General features: G+C 44.5%; 1 protein-coding gene across 1 annotated transcript in view; it reads left to right on the top strand.

The window, feature by feature from the left end:
• Positions 1-304: 304 nt before the first annotated feature.
• Positions 305-24,686, top strand: part of FXN (frataxin) — a 42,784-nt gene continuing 18,402 nt past the window's right edge. The window contains exons 1-3 of the mRNA XM_077249081.1: positions 305-485; positions 4,427-4,518; positions 9,827-9,947. Coding sequence (XP_077105196.1) covers positions 381-485; positions 4,427-4,518; positions 9,827-9,947 — 318 coding nt within the window. The 5' untranslated portion in view covers positions 305-380. The remainder of the gene's footprint in view (positions 486-4,426; positions 4,519-9,826; positions 9,948-24,686) is intronic.

Here is a 24,686-nt window from a genome sequence, read left to right as displayed (position 1 = left end):
GTTGTAATAGGCATGGACAATAATTACCTGCACTCTCCTTTAGACATCTTGTAACATGACAATTCTCCATATTTTTACTTGGTTTTAATCCAGTAACTAATATTATAATAATGATTATTTTTATCAGTTTTATTGTGTATATATTGTTTGTCGTTGCCTTGTTATATGTTTACATCCAGCTCTTATGGAACATTTATTTGACCTATTCTCAGGTCGAGAACTTGCTATTCTGCAAACAGCCACTAGATGTCAGGAGAGAAAAAAAAATGCTCTTTTCATGTTCAGGCATGATAAATCGAGCAGGACATTGTCTACCAGTGCTAGACACAGGCAATCCATTTCCGATATGAGGCTGAGTGACACCGTGTCTGCCCGGTAGTATGTGGGCTCTGTTTAGGGCACCGAGAGTGGGCGCCTGCTTCATGAGGGCTCGCTGCAACCCAAGAGCTGCAGTGAACGGTGTGGGCCGATGTGTAACACTGAAGGTGAGTACTGCTGGCAATGTAATCACATGCATTACATAAAGGCATGCTGGTAGCACATAGAAAGTCATGGAAGACTCACGGTGGGAGTGTAGAGCCGCTAAGCACTGATGTCATAGGCTGAGGCGCTTACCCATGACAGCTAGTCACATGGTGGGAATCCAAGAGCCGACAGCACAGCCTGCTGTATATACCTGGTACTACAGCTCAGTCCTGTGTGATGTGTGTCCTCACTGTGTAATATACAGGCACCACTGATTGCTCCTAGTCTGTGTATACAGCGCTGCCTGCTGTGTATATACCTGGTACTACAGCTCAGCCCTGTGTGTGCTCTCACTGTGTAATATACAGGCACCACTGATTGCTCCTAGTCTGTATATACAGCGCTGCCTGCTGTGTATATACCTAGTACTACAGCTCAGTCCTGTGTGTGCTCTCACTGTGTAATATACAGGCACCACTGATTGCTCCTAGGCTGTGTATACAGCGCTGCCTGCTGTGTATATACCTAGTACTACAGCTCAGTCCTGTGTGTGCTCTCACTGTGTAATATACAGGCACCACTGATTGCTCCTAGTCTGTGTATACAGCGCTGCCTGCTGTGTATATACCTGGTACTACAGCTCAGTCCTGTGTGTGCTCTCACTGTGTACAGGCACCACTGATTGCTCCTAGTCTGTGTATACAGCGCTGCCTGCTGTATATACCTAGTACTACAGCTCAGCCCTGTGTGTGCCCTCACTGTGTAATATACAGGCACCACTGATTGCTCCTAGTCTGTATACAGCGCTGCCTGCTGTGTATACACCTGGTACTACAGCTCAGTCCTGTGTGTGCCCTCACTGTGTAATATACAGGCACCACTGATTGCTCCTAGTCTGTGTATACAGCGCTGCCTGCTGTGTATAAACAAGTGCCTCAAACAAACAAAATTAGAATATCATCAAAAAGTTCATTTTTTTTTCTGTTTTTCAATACAAAAAGGGAAACTAATTTGTTATATAGAATCATTGCAAACAGAGTGATCTATTTCATGTGTTAATTTCTGTCAATGTTGATGATTATGGCTTACAGCCAATGAAAACCACGAAATACCCCTTGAAAACACTTCCTAAGCATTTAAAAAGGTCCCTTAGTCTGTTTCAGTAGACTCCACAATCATGGGGAAGACTGCTGACTTGACTGATGTCCAGAAGGCAGTCACTGACACACTCCACATGGAGAGTAAGCCACAAAAGGTCATCGCTAAAGAAGATGGCTGTTCAGAGTGCTGTTTCCATCATATTAATGGAAAGGTGATTGAAAAGAAAAATTGTGGTAGAAAAAGGTGCACAAGCAACAAGGACAACAGCAGCCTTGAAATGATTGTGAAGAAAAGGCCATGCAAATATTTTGGGAAGATTCACTAGGAGTGGACTGCTGCTGGAGTCATTGCTTCAAGAGCCACCACACACAGACGTATCCAGGACATGGGCTACAAGTGTCGCATTCCTTGTGTCAAGCCACTCATGACCAATAGACAAAGCCAGAACCGTCATACCTGGGTCAAGGACAAAAAGAACTGGACTGTTGCTCAGTGGTCCAAGGTGTTGTTTTCAGATGAAAGTTAATTTTGCTTTTCATTTGGAAATCAAGGTCCCAGAGTCTGGAGGAAGAGTGGAGAGGCACAATCCAAGTTGCTTGAGGTCTAGTTTGAAGTTTCCACAATCAGTGATGGTTTGGGGAGCCATGTCATCTGCTGGTGTAGGTCCATGTGTTTTATCAAGACCAAAGTCGGCGCAATCGTCTAGCAGGAAATTTTAGATCAATTTTAGAGCAAGCTTTTTGGAGATGAAAATTTCATTCTCCAGCAGGACTTGGCACCTGTCCACACTGCCAAGTACCAATACCTGATTTAAAAACAACAGTATCACTGTGCTTGATTGGCCAGCAAACTTGCCTGACCTTAACTCCATAAAGAATCTATGGGGTATTGTAAAGAGGAAGATGAGACACCAGACCCAACAATGCAGACGAGCTGAAGGCTGCTATCAAAGCAACCTGGGCTTCCATAACACCTCAGCAGTGCCCCTGGCTGATCGCCTTCATGCCACGCTGCATTGATGCAGTAACTGATGCAAAAGGAGCCCCGAACAAGTATTGAGTGCATTTACTGAACATACATTTCAGTAGGCCAACATTTCAGATTTCAAAATCATTTTTCAAGCTGGTGTTATAAAGTATTCTAATGTAAGCCACAATCATCAACATTAACAGAAATAAACACTTGAAATAGATCACGCTGTTTGTAATGATTCTATATCATATGAGTTTCACTTTTTGTATTGAAGAGCTGAAATAAATTAACTTTTTGATATTCTAATTTAGAGAGAAGCATGTGTATGTTCCATCCCTATGGATAGAGACAAACACCTTGGTGGCCTCAAAGACCTTTTCGAATGAAGGCTACCATCCAAGAACAATTGAAAAACAGATTTCAAGAGCCACCAGAATGCCAAGGAATTATCCTCTACATTACAAAACTAAGCAAAAAAGCATCTGGGCGTCTCTAGTAGTCAGCTGCAATCCAAATCTGGAGGAAAAGGTTAGAACAAGGATGAATTCTTATCACCATGTAATAAAAGGAAAAAAAAGAATAGATCTACGTGTGGCCAAACATTTTTGTATCCCTGGTCACAACGTAATGGACATTAAATTACTGGTATTACAAGGTTACTTCAAATCTCAGAGACAGAAAAATTTAGGAGTAAAAAGTTATGACAAATGTTACGCACTCAGTTCAGGAATGAATGTGTCGCATGGATTTATGTCTTTCTATACCATCTATAGGTGGCACTAGAGTTCTAGTCCTCTTAATCTCTGAAGCAACAATTTGCATATTTCCAAGAGGAGCATTGTGGCTTAAAAGTCTCCTCATCTCGTCATCCTTAACATGTCACTATCCACAAGGAGAAGCGTTACCCTTGGATCCCAATCAGACACCTCTCACACAGCCAAACCAGATCTCACACTTTGCACTGATGAGGGACAGTACCCCAAAACAGTGTCTGCAAATTGACATCTGGTTTTGACTTTTATCCTAAGTCATGTGACAAGGCTCGTTTAAAGGGTCGACATTGACTTTTTGCTACTTCCTATAGGTGGCACTAGAGTTCTAGTCCTCTTCCTCTCTGAAGAGACAATTTGATATATCAACTAAGGAATGTGCTCCTCGAACCATTTGGGGGCATCACAAGCATGAACCAGACCTCAATCACTGGACAGTAAAACTTTAACACTCCTTATCTATGAACTGTTCCAATATTTATGGCCATGTGTTTCTCCCTCTCCCATATTGATAGTTCTGCTTCACGTCACTTGTCTTATCTATTGCATTATTCCAGTGTCCTGTACAGCATAAATGTGACTTTTCAGATTTTGTTATGCTGTGCCTGATGAAGAGACCTGATTAGTCTCAAAAGATTGCAATTTATCATCTTTTATTTAGCCATTATAAGGTATCAGCCACTCAGGACTCTCAAAACCTAATATTTTTCTATCCTGGGTAACAAGTTACAAAGATGTTTTTCGTGCATATACCTAGTACTACAGTTCGGCCATCTGGTAGTGTCCAGTTGAGCGATATCTCACTATGTAATATACAGCTGTAGTGTACAGGCACCACTGATTGCTGCTTGTATTGAAGAACTGAAATAAATTAACTTTTTGATGCTAAATGTAGCTAACGTATACAGAGTTTTAAAAAATGTAGGTGGGCGTCATAACAGATTGAAAACACATTGATATGTGATCAACATTTTTCTGACACATCTGATTGTATTGGCAAAAAAGTGTTGTCTGAAAATTTAATTTACATTTTTAAATAGGCCGTCAATCGTAACTTCATAACCACAGACATGAATGTAAAGTGGCAAACATGACTTACAATTTGTTTTTCTTTTTAGAGTCAGATATGGTCACTCCCACATGTACAAGCCGTCCACAACAACGTTTTACTAGCTATAAGCAGAACCACAGGGACACTGACGAGTACGAGGTACAGTGAATTTGGGGTTTCTTTTCGTGGTGTGTCACTAAATTAATTTGAAGAAGGTCTGTCTTTAACGGGAACATGTCATCAGAAATAAAGCTATTAACCTGGGGCTAATCTGTAGGTTAACAGCGTTATGATCTTGTCCGGCACCTGCACGCAGCCTAATGCAACGGGAAGGAAATGATCTTTACTCTCCCCGCCAGCATTCTATATTCCGTCTTGTGGCGGGGCCGGTTCGGTCACGCTCTGAGAATACAGAGCGGCCGCTGTAACTGTGCCCCTGACCCTTAAGGACACTGGCTCTACATTGTGGTCGTCTGTCAGTCAGGGTCAGGGGCGCGGTTACAGCGGCCGCTCTCTATTCTCAGAGCAGTGAGTGAACCAGCGCGGCCTCCTTGACTGAAAACCGAATGATGGCGAGGAGAATAAAGAACATTATCTCCCCACTGCATTCAGCTGCGTGCAGGCGCTGGACAGCATAGTAACACTATTACCATAACACTATTACCCTGCAGATTGACCCGCAGGTTTTTCTGGTTAATAGCATTGTTTCTGGTGACGGGTTCCCTTTAAAAGGGATTTTCCCAATAAATACATGTATCGCTTATTAACAGAAGAGGTGATCAATGTATGCTCACTGAGACCCCCACTGACTCAGAGCAGAGGTCCTAATATTCTGTGTGAATGGAGCACTCCCATAAGAAAATAATATTGCAAATAATGGTAATTTATTACATGAGCATGGGATTTATTCTTTGTAAATTTAGAGCCCATTTGTACAGGACATATAATCTGAAAGGAGCAGGATAATTGTGTAGTCTAAACAGGCCACCAATGGCCCATAAATAAGCAAAATGTTTCTTTTCAAGCTTATAAATGTGTAAACGTGATATACTGACGATTAACATTGTTTTATATACGGAACGATCATATTAACCCCTTAACGTCCATCATGGCTGGGCTGTCAGTTCCCGCAACAGGACCGGGCTATACCCATCATGCATTTAAACTGTCACTGCGTGTAAACACCATGCAGTGACAGTTCAGTGCCGACACACCATGCAGTGACAGTTCAGTGCCGACAGCGGTCTGTGACAGCTGAGAGGCACAGGAAGAGGTGCAGGGACCCATGCCGTCGGTTTCCGCACCCAGATCGCTGAGATCGGTCGGGATGATCGCGCAGGAGATTCTGAAATATCATCCGTTCCTGCTCGATCAGTGCAGCAGCTCAGCTCTGCCAGTGGCTGAGTGTCTGCACTAACAGCCAGGAGCGGTGTCAGCACCGCCCCTGGCTGTTAACCCCCAAGCGCGATCACAGCGTACAAGAGTGAGGCAGAGGGACGGGCGCTCCCTCTGCCTTCAGATCGGTGTCAACCTGACTTATTTGCGGAGGCCCGATCGTTGCCATGGTGACCATGACAACCCCCAGGTCACCAAGCTACAGAAAGCTTCTGAGACCATGCTCACAGCTTGGTGTCAGAAGCTGTCAGTATAGATATAATGCACTGCAATGCTGGTGCATTGCAGTGCATTATATCTGCAATCAAAGTTTAAAAAAAAAAAAAAAGTGAAAGTCCCGGAAAATATATATATATATAGTATATACAGCTCCATCAGTGGAAAAATAAAGTTATAGCTCTCAAAATAAAGTGATGCAAAAATAAATATTTTTTCTATAGAAGTTTTCATTATGTGAAAGCACCAAAACATAAACAACTATATAAATGTGGCATCGCTGTAATCGTATTGACCCGAAGAATAAAGCGGCCTTACCAATTTTACCACGCACAGAACGGAGAAAAAAAACAACAAAAGAAACAATTCATGGATTTCTTGTTTTTTGTTCATTCTGCTTCCACAAAAATCGTAATAGAAAGCGATCAAAAAATGTCATGTGCACAAAAATAGTACCAATAAAAAAAGTCAACTTGTCCCGCAAAAAATAAGCCCTCACATGACTCTGTGGGCCGAAATATGGAAAAATTATAGCTCTCAAAATATGGTACTGCAAAAACATCTTGCAAACAAAAGCGTCTTTTAGTGTGTGACAGCATCCAAATATAAAAAAAAACGGACATAAATCTGGTGTCCTTGTAATCGCACCGACCCGAAGAATAAAGTTGCCTAATCACTTATACCGCACGAGGAATGGCATAAAAAATAAATAAAACCAATTCTTCATCTGCTGTGGATTTGTTCATTCTGCCTTCCAAAGATCGCAGTAAGGCTCTGCGCACATCCTGCGCTCTACACTGAGGGCTTATACCGGGGTTTCCGTGTAAATCTCTGAAATACGTGATTCAGACAGAACCGCCAGCAGAAAATTCCCTATAATGAGGCAGATGGAGACACTGTGCACACCAAAGGACCTGTGATCCGGCGGTGTCATTCTTGTTTTAGGAGTGCATAAAAACAAGGTCCACCATAGTTTTGTGCACCTCTGAAAAGAAGGACAACGCTGAACAGAGGCCAGACAGAGTCCAGAGTAACTCTAATGCCTCATTATAGTGATTGAATTCCTTAGGGGTTTCATCTGAATCACGTCAGTCGGAAATTTAGATAGAAACCCCAAAGTAAGAGCTCAGTGTTGAGCGCCAGATAAATGTTATGAAAATGTATCCAATAAAAGCTTCAACTCAATCCACAAAAAAGCAAGCACTCACTCAGGTCTGTCATCTGTTAACGGAAATATAGGGGGCTTCCACATTACTGGGAGTACAGAGGCTCGCAAAAGAAATTCAGCAAATTCCGCGCTCCTAAATCCAAATGCCCCTTCAACTCTGAGCCCCAGTGTGCATAAACCACCTTTAGCGTTCACATTTGGCAGGGGTATAATTTCCAAAATGGGATCACTTGAGGGGAAGATTCTGCTCTCTAGCACTTAGTGGATCTGTATATGGAGTCCGCAAACTATTCTTGGAAAATCTGCTCCAGGAGGCAAATAGAGCTTCATCCCTACCAAAACTCTCCGTATGGCTAAGTAGTACTGTCCTACAAAGTCCTACAAAGTGTTTTTAGTCTTTAAGAGGTTAAAGGGAGTATCTGGAACTTTTCAAAAAACAAAAAATGTATCCAAGCACTGTATATACTCGAGTATAAGCCGACCTGAGTATAAGCTGACCCCCCCTAATTTTGCAACAAAAAACTGGGAAAACTTATTGACTCGAGTATAAGCCTAGGGTGGAAAATGCAGCAGCTACCGGTAAATGTCAAAAATAAAAATAGATACCAATAAAAGTAAAATTAATTGAGACATCAGTAGGTAAAGTGTTTTTGAATATCCATATTGAATCAGGAGCCCCATATAATGCTCCATACAGTTCATTATGGCCCCATAAGATGCTCCATATATAAATATGCCCCATATAATGCTCCATACAGTTCATTATGGCCCAATAAGATGCTCCATACAAAATAGGCCCCATATAATGCTCCATACAGTTCATTATGGCCCCATAAGATGCTCCACATACAAATATGCCCCATATAATGCTCCATGCAGTTCTTTATGGCCCCATAAGATGCCCCATATAATGCTCCATGCAGTTCTTTATGGCCCCATAAATGCCCCATATAATGCTCCATGCAGTTCTTTATGGCCCCATAGATGCCCCATATAATGCTCCATGCAGTTCTTTATGGCCCCATGTAATGCTCCATATAATGCTCCATGCAGTTATGGCCCCATAGATGCCCCATATAATGCTCCATGCAGTTATGGCCCCATAGATGCCCCATATAATGCTCCATGCAGTTCTTTATGGCCCCATAGATGCCCCATATAATGCTCCATGCAGTTATGGCCCCATAGATGCCCCATATAATGCTCCATGCAGTTATGGCCCCCATAGACGCTTCATATAATGCTCCATGCAGTTATGGCCCCCATAAGATGCCCCATATAATGCTGCATGCAGTTCTTTATGGCCCCATAGATGCCCCATATAATGCTCCATGCTGTTCTTTATGGCCCCATAGATGCTCCATATAACATTGTGCCACATGTAATGCTGCTGCTGCACTAAAAAAAAAAAAAAAGACATACTCACCTCTCGTCCCTGCCCGCTGCTCCTCAGTGTCCCGTCTCTCCGCACTGACTGTTCAGACAGAGGGTGGCGCGCACACTAATACGTCATCGCACCCTCTGACCTGAACAGTCACTGCAGAGGACGCGGAAGACGGGGCGGCGGTGGAACGAGGATAGGTGAATATGAAACACTCACCTGCTCCCGGCGCTCCTGACGCGGTCCCTGCATGTCCCATGATCTCCGGGAGCGGCAGCTTCTTCCTGTAGTGAGCGGTCACATGGCACCGCTCATTACAGTAATGAATATGCGGCTCCACCCCTATGGGAGTGAAGTCCATATTCATAACTTTAATGAGAGGTACCAGTGACCGCTGAACAGGGGAAGAAGCTGCTGCACCCGAAGACCATGGGACATTCGGGGACCGCGTCAGGAGCGCCGGGAGCAGGTGAGTATTTGACAGGCGTCGCTCACCCGCTGACCCCCCCCCCCCTGCCTTCCATGACTCGAGTATAAGCCGAGAGGGGCACTTTCAGCCCATTATTTTGGGCTGAAGATCTCGGCTTACACTCGAGTATTTACGATAATTGCCCATTGTGCATGGCGCTGCATCTGCTGATACGACGGGCTGGGATTTCCAATGTGATTCTGATTGACAGCCGACTCTCCCAGTTAGGCCTCATTCATACATCAGTATTTTTTGATCAGTATTTGTATGCCAAAACCAGGAGTGGAACTTACAGAGAAAAACTATAAATGAAGGATTGCCACTTGTCCTATGTTTTGGAGACAGTCCTGCTTTTGGCATACAAATACTGACCAAAACATACTGACATGTGAATCAGGCCTTAGGTAGCTGGAATCTGGCTGTCAATCAGAATGACCTCAGAAGTCCCGCACTGTCTACAGAGAGGACCAGAAAAGAAGCCACCAATCTGTAGACGTGACGTCAGCAGAGTCTTCTAAATCCCCGGCAGTAGCAACTGCATGCCTGTTTGTGCTTCCGTACACTTTTTTTTTTTTTTTTTAAAGTCCCGGATATCCCCTTTAACAACTGTTCTGGGTGTACAGAGGTGTGGTCTGCCTGTCAGGCCATTAAACAACCAGCTTGTTGATATCAGCTGAAAGCAATAGGGATTTTACTAATAACATCCCACAGGCAACAAACAGGAATCTGAAGGGGAGATTATATAGAAGGGTTTTGTTTTCTTCAAGGAATCTTTTTCTGCTTGATGCTTATTGCTTTATACCTATAATAAACAAGCAAACATGTTTGTTATTCATAGTACTTTGGATGAAACTACCTTTGAGAGGTTGGCAGCAGATACACTGTATTCCCTGGCTGAGTTCTTTGAGGATCTGGCTGATCAGCCATTCACACCAAGTGATTATGATGTTTCCTTTGGGGTATGTACCTTATTTTATTATCTTCTCTTTAGGATGTTTCCGAAAATATTGGCCATTGTTTCTTCAACTTATGTTCAACCTTTTTTATGTTCTCTACTCTGGTTCTACAATTACCGGGATTATCATGCTAAGAGAGCTGCTGTACATTAATTTACCATATGTACAGTGCCTTGAAAAAGTATTCATACTCTGTGACCTTTTCAACATTACACCCACAAACAAAATGCATTTTATGTGATATAACAACACAAAGTGGGTAAGTATTTGTGAATTGTATAGGAAATGATGCATGGTTTTCTAAATATTTTAAATGTATAAATCTGAAAATTGTGCCATGCAGTACAGTCATTGATAGACCATTATTTTTAATCTTTAAAGAGTCCATAATAACAGGGTCTGTACCACAGGACTGGCGTATAGCAAATGTGGTGCCAATATTCAAAAAGGGGACAAAAACTGAACTCGGAAATTATAGGCCAGTAAGTTTAACCTCTACTGTGGGTAAAATCCTGGAGGGCATTCTAAGGGATGCTATACTGGAGTATCTGAAGAGGAATATCCTCATGACCCAGTATCAGCACGGGTTTACTAGGGACCGTTCATGTCAGACTAATTTGATCAGCTTCTATGAAGTTCCGGACTGGACCAAGGGAACCCAGTAGATGTAGTGTATATGGACTTTTGAAAAGCTTTTGATATGGTGCCACACAAAAGGTTGATACATAAAATGAGAATAATGGGGATAGGGGAAAATATGTGCAAGTGGGTTGAGAGCTGGCTCAGGGATAGGAAACAAAGGGTGGTTATTAATGGAGCACACTCGGACTGGGTCGCGGTTAGCAGTGGGGTACCACAGGGGTCAGTATTGGGCCCTCTTTTTAACATATTTATTAATGACCTTGTAGGGGGCATTCAGAGTAGAATTTCAATATTTGCAGATGACACTAAACTCTGCAGGGTAATCAATACAGAGGAGGACAATTTTATATTACAGGATGATTTATGTAAACTAGAAGCTTGGGCTGATAAATGGCAAATGAGCTTTAATGGGGATAAATGTAAGGTCATGCACTTGGGTAGAAGTAATAAGATGTATAACTGTGCTTAATTCTAAAACTCTGGGCAAAACCGTCAATGAAAAAGACCTGGGTGTATGGGTGGATGACAAACTCACATTTAGTGGCCAGTGTCAGGCAGCTGCTACAAAGGCAAACAAAATAATGGGATGCATTAAAAGAGGCATAGATGCTCATGAGGAGAACATAATTTTACCTCTATACAAGTCACTAGTGCGACCACACTTAGAATACTGTGCACAGTTCTGGTCTCCGGTGTATAAGAAAGACTTAGCTGAACTAGAGCGGGTGCAGAGAAGAGCGACCAAGGTTATTAGAGGACTGGGGGGTCTGCAATACCAAGATAGGTTATTACACTTGGGGCTATTTAGTTTGGAAAAACGAAGGCTAAGGGGTGATCTTATGTTAATGTATAAATATATGAGGGGACAGTACAAAGACCTTTCTGATGATCTTTTTAATCATAGACCGGTGACAGGGACAAGGGGGCATCCTCTACGTCTGGAGGAAAAAAGGTTTAAGCATAATAACAGACGCGGATTCTTTACTGTAAGAGCAGTGAGACTATGGAACTCTCTGCCGTATGATGTTGTAATGTGTGATTCATTACTTAAATTTAAGAGGGGACTGGATACCTTTCTGGAAAAGTATAATGTTACAGGGTATATATATATTAGATTCCTTGATAGGGCGTTGATCCAGGGAACTAGTCTGATTGCCGTATGTGGAGTCGGGAAGGAATTTTTTTCCCCATGGTGGAGCTTACTCTTACCACATGGGTTTTTTTTGCCTTCCCCTGGATTAACATGTTAGGGCATGTTAGGCTATGGGTTGAACTAGATGGACTTAAAGTCTTCCTTCAACCTTAATAACTATGTAACTATGCATAGCGTTTCGAATTTAGCACATAAAGTGCTAGTTTGATCTCAACTGACCAGGACACCTTCTTCCACATGCTAGCTGGGTCCCCTACATGGCTTTTTGCAAACTGCAAATGCGACTTATGGCTTGCTTTCAAAAATGTCTGTCTTCTTGCCACACTTCCATAAAGGCCAGATTTGTGGAGTATACAACGAATAGTTTTATAATAATAATAATAATAATAATTTTTATTTATATAGCGCCAACATATTCCGCAGCGCTTTACAACTTATAGAGGGGACTTGTACAGACAATAGACATTACAGCATAACAGAAATCACAGTTCAAAATAGATACCAGGAGGAATGAGGGCCCTGCTCGCAAGCTTACAAACTATGTGGAAAAGGGGAGACACGAGAGGTGGATGGTAACAATTGCTTTAGTTATTTGGACCAGCCATAGTGTAAGGCTCGGGTGTTCATGTAAAGCTGCATGAACCAGTTAACTGCCTAAGTATGTAGCAGTACAGACTCAGAGGGCTATTAACTGCATAAAGTGTATGAGAACACGATGCAAGGAACCTGATTATGTGTTTTGTTTTTGTTTTTTTTTCTATTTTTAATAGGCCACACAGGGATAGTTAGGTTAATGCGTTGAGGCGGTAGGCCAGTCTGAACAAATGCGTTTTTAGGGCATGCTTAATACTGTGGGGATTGGGGATTAATCGTATTAACCTAGGTAGTGCATTCCAAAGAATCGGCGCAGCACGTGTAAAGTCTTGGAGACGGGAGTGGGAGGTTCTGATTATTGAGGATGCTAACTTGAGGTCATTAGCGGAGCGGAGGGCACGGGTAGGGTGGTAGACTGAGACCAGAGAGGAGATGTAGGGTGGTGCTGAGCCATGGAGTGCTTTGTGGATGAGGGTAGTAGTTTTGTACTGGATTCTGGAGTGGATGGGTAGCCAGTGTAATGACTGGCACAAGGTAGAGGCATCGGTGTAACGGTTGGTGAGGAATATGATCCTGGCAGCAGCATTCAGGACAGATTGGAGCGGGGAGAGTTTGGTAAGAGGGAGGCCGATTAGTAGAGAGTTACAATAGTCCAGACGGGAATGAATAAGAGAAACAGTAAGAGTTTTTGCAGAGTCGAAAGTAAGAAAAGGGCGAATTCTAGAAATGTTTTTGAGATGCAGATAAGAAGAGCGAGCCAGTGATCGGATGTGGGGGGTGAATGAAAGCTCGGAATCAAGGATGACCCCAAGGCAGCGGGCATGTTGCTTTGGAGTAATGATTGAACCGCACACGGAGATGGCAATGTCAGGCAAAGGTAGGTTAGTAGAGGGAGAGAACACGAGGAGTTCAGTTTTTGACAGGTTCAGTTTCAGATAGAGGGAGGACATGATGTTAGAGACAGCGGTAAGACAATCACTGGTGTTTTTTAAGAAGGTCGGAGTGAAAGCAGGAGAAGAGGTGTATAATTGGGTGTCATCAGCATAGAGATGGTACTGGAACCCAAATCTACTGATTGTTTGTCCAATAGGGGCAGTGTACAAAGAGAAGAGGAGGGGGCCTAGGACTGATCCTTGAGGAACCCCTACAGTAAGGGGAAGGTGAGAGGAGGAGGAACCAGCAAAACATACAGTGAAGGATCGGTCAGAGAGATAGGAGGAGAACCAAGAGAGAACAGTGTCCTTGATGCCGATGGAGCGGAGCATAGTGAGGAGGAGCTGATGATCCACAGTGTCGAATGCTGCGGAAAGATCCAATAGAATTAGCATGGAGTAGTGACCATTAGATTTAGCTGTTAGTAGGTCATTAGAGACTTTAGTGAGGGCAGTTTCAGTAGAGTGTAAAGAGCGGAAGCCAGATTGAAGAGGGTCGAGAAGAGAGTTATCTGAGAGATAGCGGGTAAGACGGGAGTGGACCAGGCGTTCCAGCAGTTCAGAGATGAAGGGAAGATTAGAGACAGGTCTATAATTAGCGGCACAGTTTTGGTCGAGGGAGGGTTTTTTAAGTAATGGATGTATGATGGCATGCTTAAATGAGGAGGGAAAAATACCGGAAGTGAGTGAAAGGTTTTCCTGTTCTCCCACCTCAGCTGTGGATGTCTGCGGCTCTTCTAGAGTGACATGGGCATTTTGGCTTCTTTAGTTAGTGCTGTCCTTACTTGGGATGTTCCTTTAGGTGGACAGCATGTCTTGGTAGGTTTTCGGTTGTGATATACTGCTTCAATTTTTGGACAATGGATTGAACAGTGCTCCGTGAGCTGTTCAGAGCTTGGGCTATATATATATTTTATTTTTTTTATTACTCAATCCTGCTTTACTTTTTTAACAACTTTATCCTGGACCTGTCTGGTGGGTTCCTTGGTTTTCATGATGCTGTTTTGATCAATAATGTTCTCAAACAAACCTCTGAGGCCTTCACAAAGCAGCTGTAGTTATACTGAGAATAAATTACACACAGGAGGACTCAATTTACAATTTGTTTCTACTTCTGGAGGCAATTGGTCACTCAGGATTTTATTTATTGGTAATAGACTACAGGAGGCTGAATGCAAATGCACGTCACATTGTTCTGATTCATATTTTGCAAATTAGATAACCATGTATCCCTTCATTTACACTTTGCAAATACTTGCTACTTTGTGTTGGTATATCACATAAAATCGAAATCAGATATATTTAAGTTTGTAGGTGTAATGTGGGAAAGAATCCTTTTTCAAGGCATTGTATACGGTGTCTTATGCTTAGCACTTCTGTCGTTAGAGGAACCACACTGGAGAGCTGCAAGGTATCACCTGCTTTCATTCTGGAAGACCGATGCTATCTTTTTACTATGTTGCATTCATTTAAATGGCTGACATGTAATAATACATTTTTGTATAGACGGGTGTATTTTTCTACGGTGACAACTAAGAGCCAGATGCATTAAAGAGTAACCGAAGTTTATTTTTATTACATGAATTAATAGAACACATGAAAGATATCTTACAAAGTTTCTTATTTATTAGAAAAATCCGCTTCTCTCTCCGCCAGGATCAATCATTCTCAAAATAAAATGTGAATTAAATGAAGACAGATTACAGAGGTCTGCAAGGATAAAATAGTTTGATAAATAAGAGGTGATTTTTCTATATTTTCTATCGCTGAACTCTTTAAAAATAGCGAAAAAATTCCATCACGTACAGATTTTTTTCACAAACACTGACTTCATAGGCTTTTTCTTGCAGCATACTTTAACCCTTTTGCATGACCTTTGAAGGATGATTTTAGTGTCATTAGATTGGTAGGAAATATTTTTTTTCAGTTTGTTAATGATATACCCGTGCTCCGGGGCGGCCTGTGGGGGGTCTTCATGTGGTGCTCTGCTTGCATATTCATACTGATGGCTTCTGACAGATCACTGATCCCCCAGTGATCTGTTCCCTATTTACATTTTCTATATACAGATCTGGAAATAATTAAGAGACCACTGCAAATTTTTCAGTTTGTCTGATTTTTCTCTTTATAGGTACCGTATTTTTCACTTTGTAAGATGCACTTTTTTTCCCAAAAATTTTTTGGGGGGATGGGGGTGCGTCTTACAATGCGGATACCGTTGCAGGCTGGGATGAGGGGGTGTCTGCCGCCGCCGCCCAGGGTGTCCGCCCCTGCCCAGGGTGATGCTGGCGTCTCCGCTGCTGCGGGGGGGGGTGGGGGGCGCTCTATCGACATTTTGTGAAATGCCTGAGCCCCCCGGCAGTTCGTCCATGCTTTCCTGTGCAGTGGACTTCGGGAAAATGGCCGCCAGAAGGCGGCGCATGCGCAGATGGAGATCTCGGTACCAGGATCTCGGGAGATGAGATTTCAGCGCTGAGATCTTAGTCCTTCGTTAAATAAGATTTTGTTCACGTGATCACCTAATCAAAAGCACATTAAGTGGAATGAGGTGCACTCTGGTTGGAATTCAGCTGTGGAATGGAATGGCTGTCAGACATGTAGAGAAACTGATTTTTATAAAACTGTGCAGTGGTCTCTTAATTTTTGCCAGAGCTGATTATTTTTTTTTATGGATAACATGAAAGAAAAGGATTACATACACATTTTATATGCGATCATGCTGCAGGGCAGGTGCCACCGCTGGCACCTGCCTGCAGAAGGTTGTTTTTTTCCATGCTATATGCAATATTCATTATGTAAATGAAGGTCAGTGAGGGATCAGTGACCTGTCAGAAGGCCGTACACATGAATACCTAAGCAGAGCTCCACACGAAGACACCCCCCCCCCCCCCATCCCCACAGGCCTCCTCGCAGCACGGGCATATCATTAACTCAAAACTGAAAATAAAGATTAAACAACAACCACAAGATGGATTTCTTCAACCAAGGTAACGGCACCGACCGGACAATGTGGTGTAGGTTACTGAACACAATCCTGCTGACAGGTTCACTTTAAGGGTATGTGCACACGTTGCGGATTTTGCTGCGGATCCGCAGCATTTCTGCAGCTGCAAGTCCTCAGCAGTTTCCCATGAGTTTACAGTTCAATGTAAACCTATGGGAAACCGAAAACGCTGTGCACATGCTGCGGAAAAAAATGCGCGGGAACGCAGCAGTTTACAATCCGCAGCATGTCACTTCTTTGTGTGGAATCGCGGCGATTCTGCACACATAGGAATGCATTGATCCACTTACTTCCCGCATGGGGCTATGCCCACCATGCGGGAAGTAAGCCGATCATGTGCGGATGGTACCTGGGGTGGAGGAGAGGAGACTCTCCTCCAGGCCCTGGGAGCCATATTTGTGTAAAAAAAAAAGAATTAAAATAAAAAATAGTGATATACTCACCTTCTGATGGCCCCTGAAGTCCTCCCGCCTCTCAGCGCTGCACGCGGCCGTCCGGTCGCAGGGTTGCAATGCGAGCAGGACCTGCTACATGACCGTGACGTCACAAAGGTCCTTTTCGCATAGCATCTTTGGAACCGGACCTCCGCGTGCAGCGCCGAGGAGATCGGGACGTCGGAGGGTGAGTATAACCATTTTTAAAATTATTTTTAACATTATACCTTTTTTACTATTGATGCTGCAAGTGCAGGAGTAAACCCGCAGCGGAAACCGCAAGACAAACCGCGATAAATCTGCAGGGATAACCGCAGCGGTTTTGCCCTGCAGATTTATCAAATCCGCTGCGGGAGAACCCGCAGAGGACCCTTCCAATGTGTGCACATAGCCTAACACTTTGTACTCAGGCTCAAATAAACTACAGCAATATATTTGGATGGTGGGACAAAGTTATAGAAAGCTATGGGTCTACTCGCTTTTTTTATCATGTTGCTATCAAGACCCCTGCTGCAGACATACAGCGGGAGACTGTCCAGGAGATACAGAAGGACAGGGGGGTGGGAGGGGAGCGCTGCGGTGAGCTTACCTGCAGGAGCGCAGGACCTGAAACACGTGACCACCGGGGGAGGGGCCAGAGCCAGACACCGAGTAGCGGTGATTACTCTCCGGTTTCGCCAGTCGTCTAAACATGCCAAAGTCAAGCCAGGACGTCGATGAAGTACTAAAGAGTGAGACGCTGAGAGTGGTCAGGACGTAGCAAAAGGTCAGGTAGCCGTAGATAGCGGTGCAGTACAAATGGGGCAGACAGGAGATTAGTAAGAGTACCAACCCGAAGGCCAGAGCCAGAAACAGACAGTAAGCACAGAATCACAAAGCAAAGCGCAGAATGAAAACACGGACCGGATCATACACGAGAAGGCAAACGGGCTACACAGTATGCAAGCACACGAGGAGGTCAGACACACACAGCCAGAACAGATGTATTACTGACCGGAATCCCCAGATGAAGGCGGGTAAATATAGCCCTCCCGAAACCAAAAGGAAGCCATACAAAATTAACCCCGAGAGGACCGGGAAGGAACCCTGTCCACAACCATGACAGTTGCTTTTTGATTGGCAGAATAATGTAGCATGTTTTGTTATTATAACCAAAGAAAAATGTGAAAAAGTCATTTAAAGGGAACCTGCCAGCTCCCCTTGCCTGCCTAAACCACAACCATGTCTATACTGCATCATATTTCTACATTCTAATAAGCTCCTTCTTATACTTTTAGTGATTGCTCTATAATTGCAAAATCAAGTTTTAATCTGTGTTCAGACTATGCAATTTTACAGGGACTAGTCCAGCAGGGTGTTGGTTCCCCCAGACTAATCCTCCTTCCCATCTTGTCAGCACACCTGCGTGCGACGATTTGCCACCCTTGGGTATATGTAGTTTATCTTGATGTACGCTCTCCAGCTTCTTCAGCGCACTGCATGTGCCGTGGGAGGCATGCGCGAGGCTTGCAAAGAACAGACTGTGATGTTGCTCTTGCAAATCATATCACTCATGCCCCAGGGGACATGCTTACAAGATGGGAGGGAGGATTAGTTTGGGGAAAGCCATGCCCTGCCAGACTAGACCTTGTACATTTGGGTACCGTGAGGACAAAACCTGATTTTACAGTTATCATTATTACAGCGAAAAAGAAATTTATTCTAATGCAAAAAATGGGGTGCAGTAGAGACATGGTGGCAGTTTACAGGGGATATGGCAGCTGACAGGTTTCCTTTGCAGTCTAGTAGGCACATTGTCAATAGATGGCGCTGCGTTTACAGTTGTATGAGGTTAGGTTCATGTTGCGGTGTAGCTGCTTTATCCAGACAGCGGAAAAGATGTATATTTTTTATATTGTATTTGTATGTATCAATGTGTAGTATTTGTTTTATACTATCTATGTGTGCATATGTGCTTTTGGAAATGGAATGGGAAACTGCTAGTTATGTAAAAGATTTTAGTTTGCATAAAAAAAAACAAAAGGTTTAAAGCCTGTAGTTGTTCAATTTTGTGATGGAGACATTTTATGGATATCAGCTGGTCAAAAAAGTAAGAAAACACTTGCTCAAGTCAATTAATCTTCAGGAATATTAATCTGTCCAGCCAGGAACCTAAGCGATTGGAAATCAATTTTACCTTCTTTGGTGTAGAAGAAAGTGACAACAGGAGCGCTGGAAAGACTGCAAGACAAGCCCGAAAAAGGGAATTAAAGTAGTTGGAGTACTGAGAGAACAGTAGGGGCTTTTTATTCAAAGTCTATTAGGAAAACCATTTTAATTATTACATTAAATGGACATTTAGCATTAAAATAAACTCTAAAACTTTAGCTCTGGACCACCCCATTAAGTGTTCCTTTTCTTCTTTTTTTTTCTATGAGCAATGTATATCAGTACAAATATTTAACTAAGTCAGTGAGATCATATTGATAAAAATGATTATTTGGATCCGCACAATATTCCTATTACAAGGATAAATAAGGTTAAGGCACGGGCAGGTAGTTTTATTAGATGTGATATAGCAGCTAAAAATATCACCTTATTCAGCGTCTGCTATGCATTCCCTAAATCCTTATATAACCCCCTGACGCCCCTTCTATACTCCCAAAAAGCTTTTTTAATTTCTCCCACACTGTATGGTAATCGTCTGTCTCGTCCGATGGGCGTGGTTTCGGACCTCTGCATGCTTCTCCCTGGCTTCTGCTCGCCGTCTTCCTAACGTGGATAACGACAAACCTCGCCATGCGACATATCGCGCCTGCTCCAAAATATTGTGTTTTGTGCCTGCGCATTATGCTTTGCCCACCTGCGGGCAAAGCCGAAAAGCAGAAGTGCGCATGCGCTGGCAAACGTGGTTCTGGTGCCTGAGCTGGATGTACTGTGCCGGTGCATGACACTTCTGTTTTTCGGCTTTGCCCGCAGTTAAGCAAAGCATACTGCGCATGTGCTAATTGCAGTATTTCTGAGGAGGTGCGATATGTCGCATGGCGATGGGGATGATGCAAGAGGTGTCATCTACGAAGTAGAACGGCGAGCAACAGCCGATAGGAGGGATTAGGAGGCCTGAAACCACACCCATCGGAGCGGATACGATTACCATACAGCGCGGGAGAAATTGAGTTTTTCGGGATTATACAGTACAGACCAAAAGTTTGGAGACACCTTCTCATTTAAAGATTTTTCTGTATTTTAATGACTATGCAAATTGTAAATTTACACTGAAGGCATCAAAACTATGAATTAGGACGGGATCACACATATGCGAGATACGGCCGAGTCTCGCAGGTGAAAACCCTGCTCTGGCGCTGACACTCCAGAGCGGAGCGTGCAGCTCCATGTATTGCTGTGCGGCTGCATGCTCCGCTCCGGAATGCCGGCGCCAGAGCTGGGTTTTCACCTGTGAGACTTGGCCATATCTCGCTTATGTGTGATCCCGGCCTTAACACGTGGAATTATATACTTAACAAAAAAGTGTGGAACAACTGAAAATATGTCTTATATTCTAGGTTCTTCAAAGTAGCCACCTTTTGCTTTGATGACTGCTTTGCACACTCTTGGCATTCTCTTGATGAACTTCAAGAGGTAGTCACCGGAAATGGTTTTCACTTCACAGGTGTGCCCTGTCAGGTTTAATAAGTGGGATTTCTTGCCTTTATAAATGGGGTTGGGACCATCAGCTGGGTTGAGCAGAAGTCTGGTGGATACACAGCTGATAGTCCTACTGAATAGACTGTTAGAATTTGTATTATAGCAAGAAAAAAGCAGCTAAGGCCGCTTTCACATTTGCGGTTGTGTCCGCAGCGTTTATTCCGCAAATATCCGCATGCCTTGTGTATTCCTATCTTTAACATTATCGACGCATGCGTTTTTGTTTGTTCGCGTTTTGCCGCGTTTGACGACGCATGCGTCGTCTAGTCGTCTGCGTCTTGGCGCGGAAATGCAACATGTAGTTTTTTTTAGAGGCGTCATTTTGCTGCCTGGAAACGTAAGCGGCTGATTGCGCAAGGTTTGCGCCAAAAAAACGCATTGTAGTCTATGTAAACGCATGCGTTTTGCAGCACATGCGTTTGCTTGCGTTTGCCGACGCATGCGTCTCAATTGAGAAAAACATGTCTAGACACTGATAAGCCACCCCCCACATACCAGGTGATAAAGGGAGGTAGTGGACATTTGCAGTTCACTACTCATCAGACTGTCTTGCAGACTAGACGCCTCACAACCTCTTGGAGCAGCAAACAAGCTAACAAGCCTCAGAACTATGTGAGTATATCCTATCCAATGCATTTCTTTTCTATAATCTGTGTCTATATGCCCTAATTTCTGCCATTTCTTTCTTTCTGCACACATCAGAATGTCTTCTTCTTCTGATGAGGAAACGCCTGGGCCTGCACAAGGGGAACATGTCAGCGAAGTGAGTATTCACCTCCTCAGATTGGTAAGTATTCACTGTCACATCTACACATATGACAATGTATATTTTCCTTTTTTCAGACCACTTCTTCTACAGCGGAAGAGACTGGGCAGGAGACTGGGCAGGAGCAGCATAGTCACGGTCGGGTGGCACGGCGACAGCGTGTAAGTATACATGGCTGACTGTTTATTGTATCCTCACTTTACAATTCTTGAATCTTCATTTCTTTCTACTTCTCTCTTTCTTTCCCTTTTGCTTCAGCACCAGTGTTTTTTTTATTTCAATATTCATGACATTCCTCTGATTCTGTTTTCTGTCTTCCGTATGTGAATGCCTCCAATATTAATGTCCTTTTTGTTTTTAGGTTCCAGAAGGGGATGAGGACCTCATTGAGAATGAACACCTCATCTCCCTGGTCCATGAGCGAGTCCCATTGTGGGACACCCGGGATCCACTGCACGCCAACAACGTGACGATCCAGAGGCTTTGGAATGAGGTGGCCACAGCGTTGTGGGATGGCTGGGCCAATGCCCTGGCTCGGGTCCGTTCTGCATTTGGTAAGTATCGCAATGCAGTGTGATGTAGTCAATACCTTGGCCATGCTCACACAACTGTGTATGATGAGAGAAAGTCATTACTTTTTCACAGCACACACAGTTGTGTGACCACGGTCAAAAGACCATTGTCCTAACTATTATGTTTTGTTTTGTCAACAGTGTCAAAAGTCAAAACACGTTGGCGATCAATGAAGGACCGCTTCAACAAGGACCTGCGCCAAGAGAGCCGGCTTCCAAGTGGTTCTGGAGCAAGGATACGAAAATACAAGTACCACTGCATCCTTGCATTTTTGAGACCGGTCCTTGCACGAAGAACGTAAGTATATTGGTTAAAAAAGAAAAAAAAAAGTTTTGTATAATGCTAGCTTTTTTGGGTCACTATTTTGAATCAGTATTTGGAATGCGAAACCATGAGTGATTGATATATGCAGAAGTGGGGTACGTGTTCTTTGAATCCTTTTCCTCACATAGTTCCTCTCCAAGTTTTGGCTTACCAATACTGATTTGAAATACTGAGCAAATACTGACAGTGTGACAGCAGCCTACACAACAGATCTATACTCATCAAGTCAGGTGTCAGAAATAATGAATTCAGGATGCCAATGGCTCCTGAATTCATTTTTCCTGGCACTTGTCCTGGTGAGTATACATGTGTCTCGTATAGAGATATGGCTTGTATAGCCTCTATTGTCTTTTCATATTTTACATCAGTATTTTTAATCCAAAACAAGGAGTGGTTGATGCATGCAGAAGTTGAGCATGTGGTTTTATGAAACTTATCTTCCTACTGTTGCACTCCTGGCTTGCAAATTCTAATGTAAAATTCACTCCAAATAGTGCTAGTGTGACTTTTCCCTATCTGAATGTTTATATAACTCTTGAGTTATCTTTTTGTAAATGTTTGGTATTAATTTTTTTTTTTTTTTTTCACAGCACTTGGAGCTCCACTGTTGGCCCAGGTTCTGGAGCGGTCCTTCATCAGTCAGCCACGGACCCGTCCCAGCCATCCTCCAGCGCTGCAGCAAGTGGGCCTGCCACACAACCTGGAGACCAGGAAGCTGGTCCATCAGGTGTTCCCCTTCCCCAGTCCTCTGCCTCTAGCCAATTTTTTATGGGCCCCTCCCGGCAGCGGCAGAGGGCCGCGGACAGGTCACTCATGCCTGAGTTTTTGCACTTGAGCTCGGTCTTCCACGAGGGACTCAAGGCGATGGGTGACCGACTGGATACTGCCATTATTCATATGAGCACACGTATCCAGGAGGTTACCACAGCCCTTGCCCAAGTGAAAGCCGACCTCCAGAGGCCAGCACATCATTTTTTTAATCAGATAGAACAGGGCATGTCGGAACACCTTAGTCCCGATCTCCAGATTCCTGTTATGCAGGCCTGCAATGCTGCTTATGTGCAGGCTATGCAGCAGAGTCGGTATTTTCAGCAGACAGTGGGGGCATTTCCACCAGTGCCCACACTGTCACGCTTTACGTCAATGCCGACATCTGCTGCATACCACTGCACGGCCACCTCCATTCCAAACACTGCCGGACCGTATTATAGCACCACCACCATGCCAGCACCACCAGTGCAGTGGGTCAGCCCACCGCCACCACCATGACAACTGCTGCTCCTGCTTGGGCCTCCTTCACTGCCACCACCATGCTGCCGCCGCAGGACCCTGGCCTGGCGTTCCCCGCCACCACCACAAGACTGCCGTTGCTGGACCCTGCCCTGGCGTTCCCCGCCACCACCACAAGAGTGCCGTTGCCGGACCCTGCCCTGGCGTTCCCCGCCACCACCACAAGACTGCCGTTGCCGGACCCTGCCCTGGCGTTCCCCGCCACCACCACAAGAGTGCCGTTGCCGGACCCTGCCCTGGCGTTCCCCGCCACCACCACAAGAGTGCCGTTGCCGGACCCTGCCCTGGCGTTCCCCGCCACCACCACAAGAGTGCCGTTGCCGGACCCTGCCCTGGCGTTCCCCGCCACCACCACAAGAGTGCCGTTGCCGGACCCTGCCCTGGCGTTCCCCGCCACCACCACAAGAGTGCCGTTGCCGGACCCTGCCCTGGCGTTCCCCGCCACCACCACAAGAGTGCCGTTGCCGGACCCTGCCCTGGCGTTCCCCGCCACCACCACAAGAGTGCCGTTGCCGGACCCTGCCCTGGCGTTCCCCGCCACCACCACAAGAGTTCCGTTGCCGGACCCTGCCCTGGCGTTCCCCGCCACCACCACAAGAGTGCCGTTGCCGGACCCTGCCCTGGCGTTCCCCGCCACCACCACAAGAGTGCCGTTGCCGGACCCTGCCCTGGCGTTCCCCGCCACCACAACAACTAACCCGCGCCAACCAAAGAAAGGGAAAGGCAAAACAAAGCAAAAAAAAACCATAGCTATCCCTCCCCCCTCACCTCCCAATGTGTCTGTAATGTCTGGTTTGTCTCACCCTTCCAGTGTGTCTCAGCCCTCTCATGTGTCTAGCCCAATCCCTGAATTTCCTGACCCCAGCAGTTTTATAGCGCCTTCTCCTGCCACCCCTATGTCGGCTACAATAAGCCAGACCTCACAGCTCAACACCCCACAATATCGGCACTCAACCCCAAGCAGGCGCAGTTAATTTTTTTTTTGTTTGTTTGTGTTTAATAAAACTGTGTTTTGCCCCAATAAGGTTAGGTTAATTGTGTATTTCGCCGCCGTCAACACACCGTGCGCCAATAACAAAAAATGCGTCGAACACTTTTTTGGGGGCCACCTCCAACCTCCAGTACTTACTTAGCAGAACACTGAAGCTTGGTGTGTGTTTGGTTGAGAGATATGAGGTTGACCCCAAAAATAACACTTGTATTTTCTCCAAAAACACTTCTTTCAGTTTACTCCGTGACTTTTGGTCGCACACAGAAGACAAAATGGTGGTAATACACAGCACAACTATACTCAACAGGTCGTGTCTTATCAGAAACATTATTTATGACCCCTGACCTGCTGATTT

This window comes from Ranitomeya variabilis, chromosome 1, assembly GCF_051348905.1.
Source record: "Ranitomeya variabilis isolate aRanVar5 chromosome 1, aRanVar5.hap1, whole genome shotgun sequence".
Taxonomy (NCBI): domain Eukaryota; kingdom Metazoa; phylum Chordata; class Amphibia; order Anura; family Dendrobatidae; genus Ranitomeya; species Ranitomeya variabilis.
The sequence above is the reverse complement of the archived record's forward strand: the minus strand, read 5'-3'. Positions and strand labels throughout refer to the sequence as shown.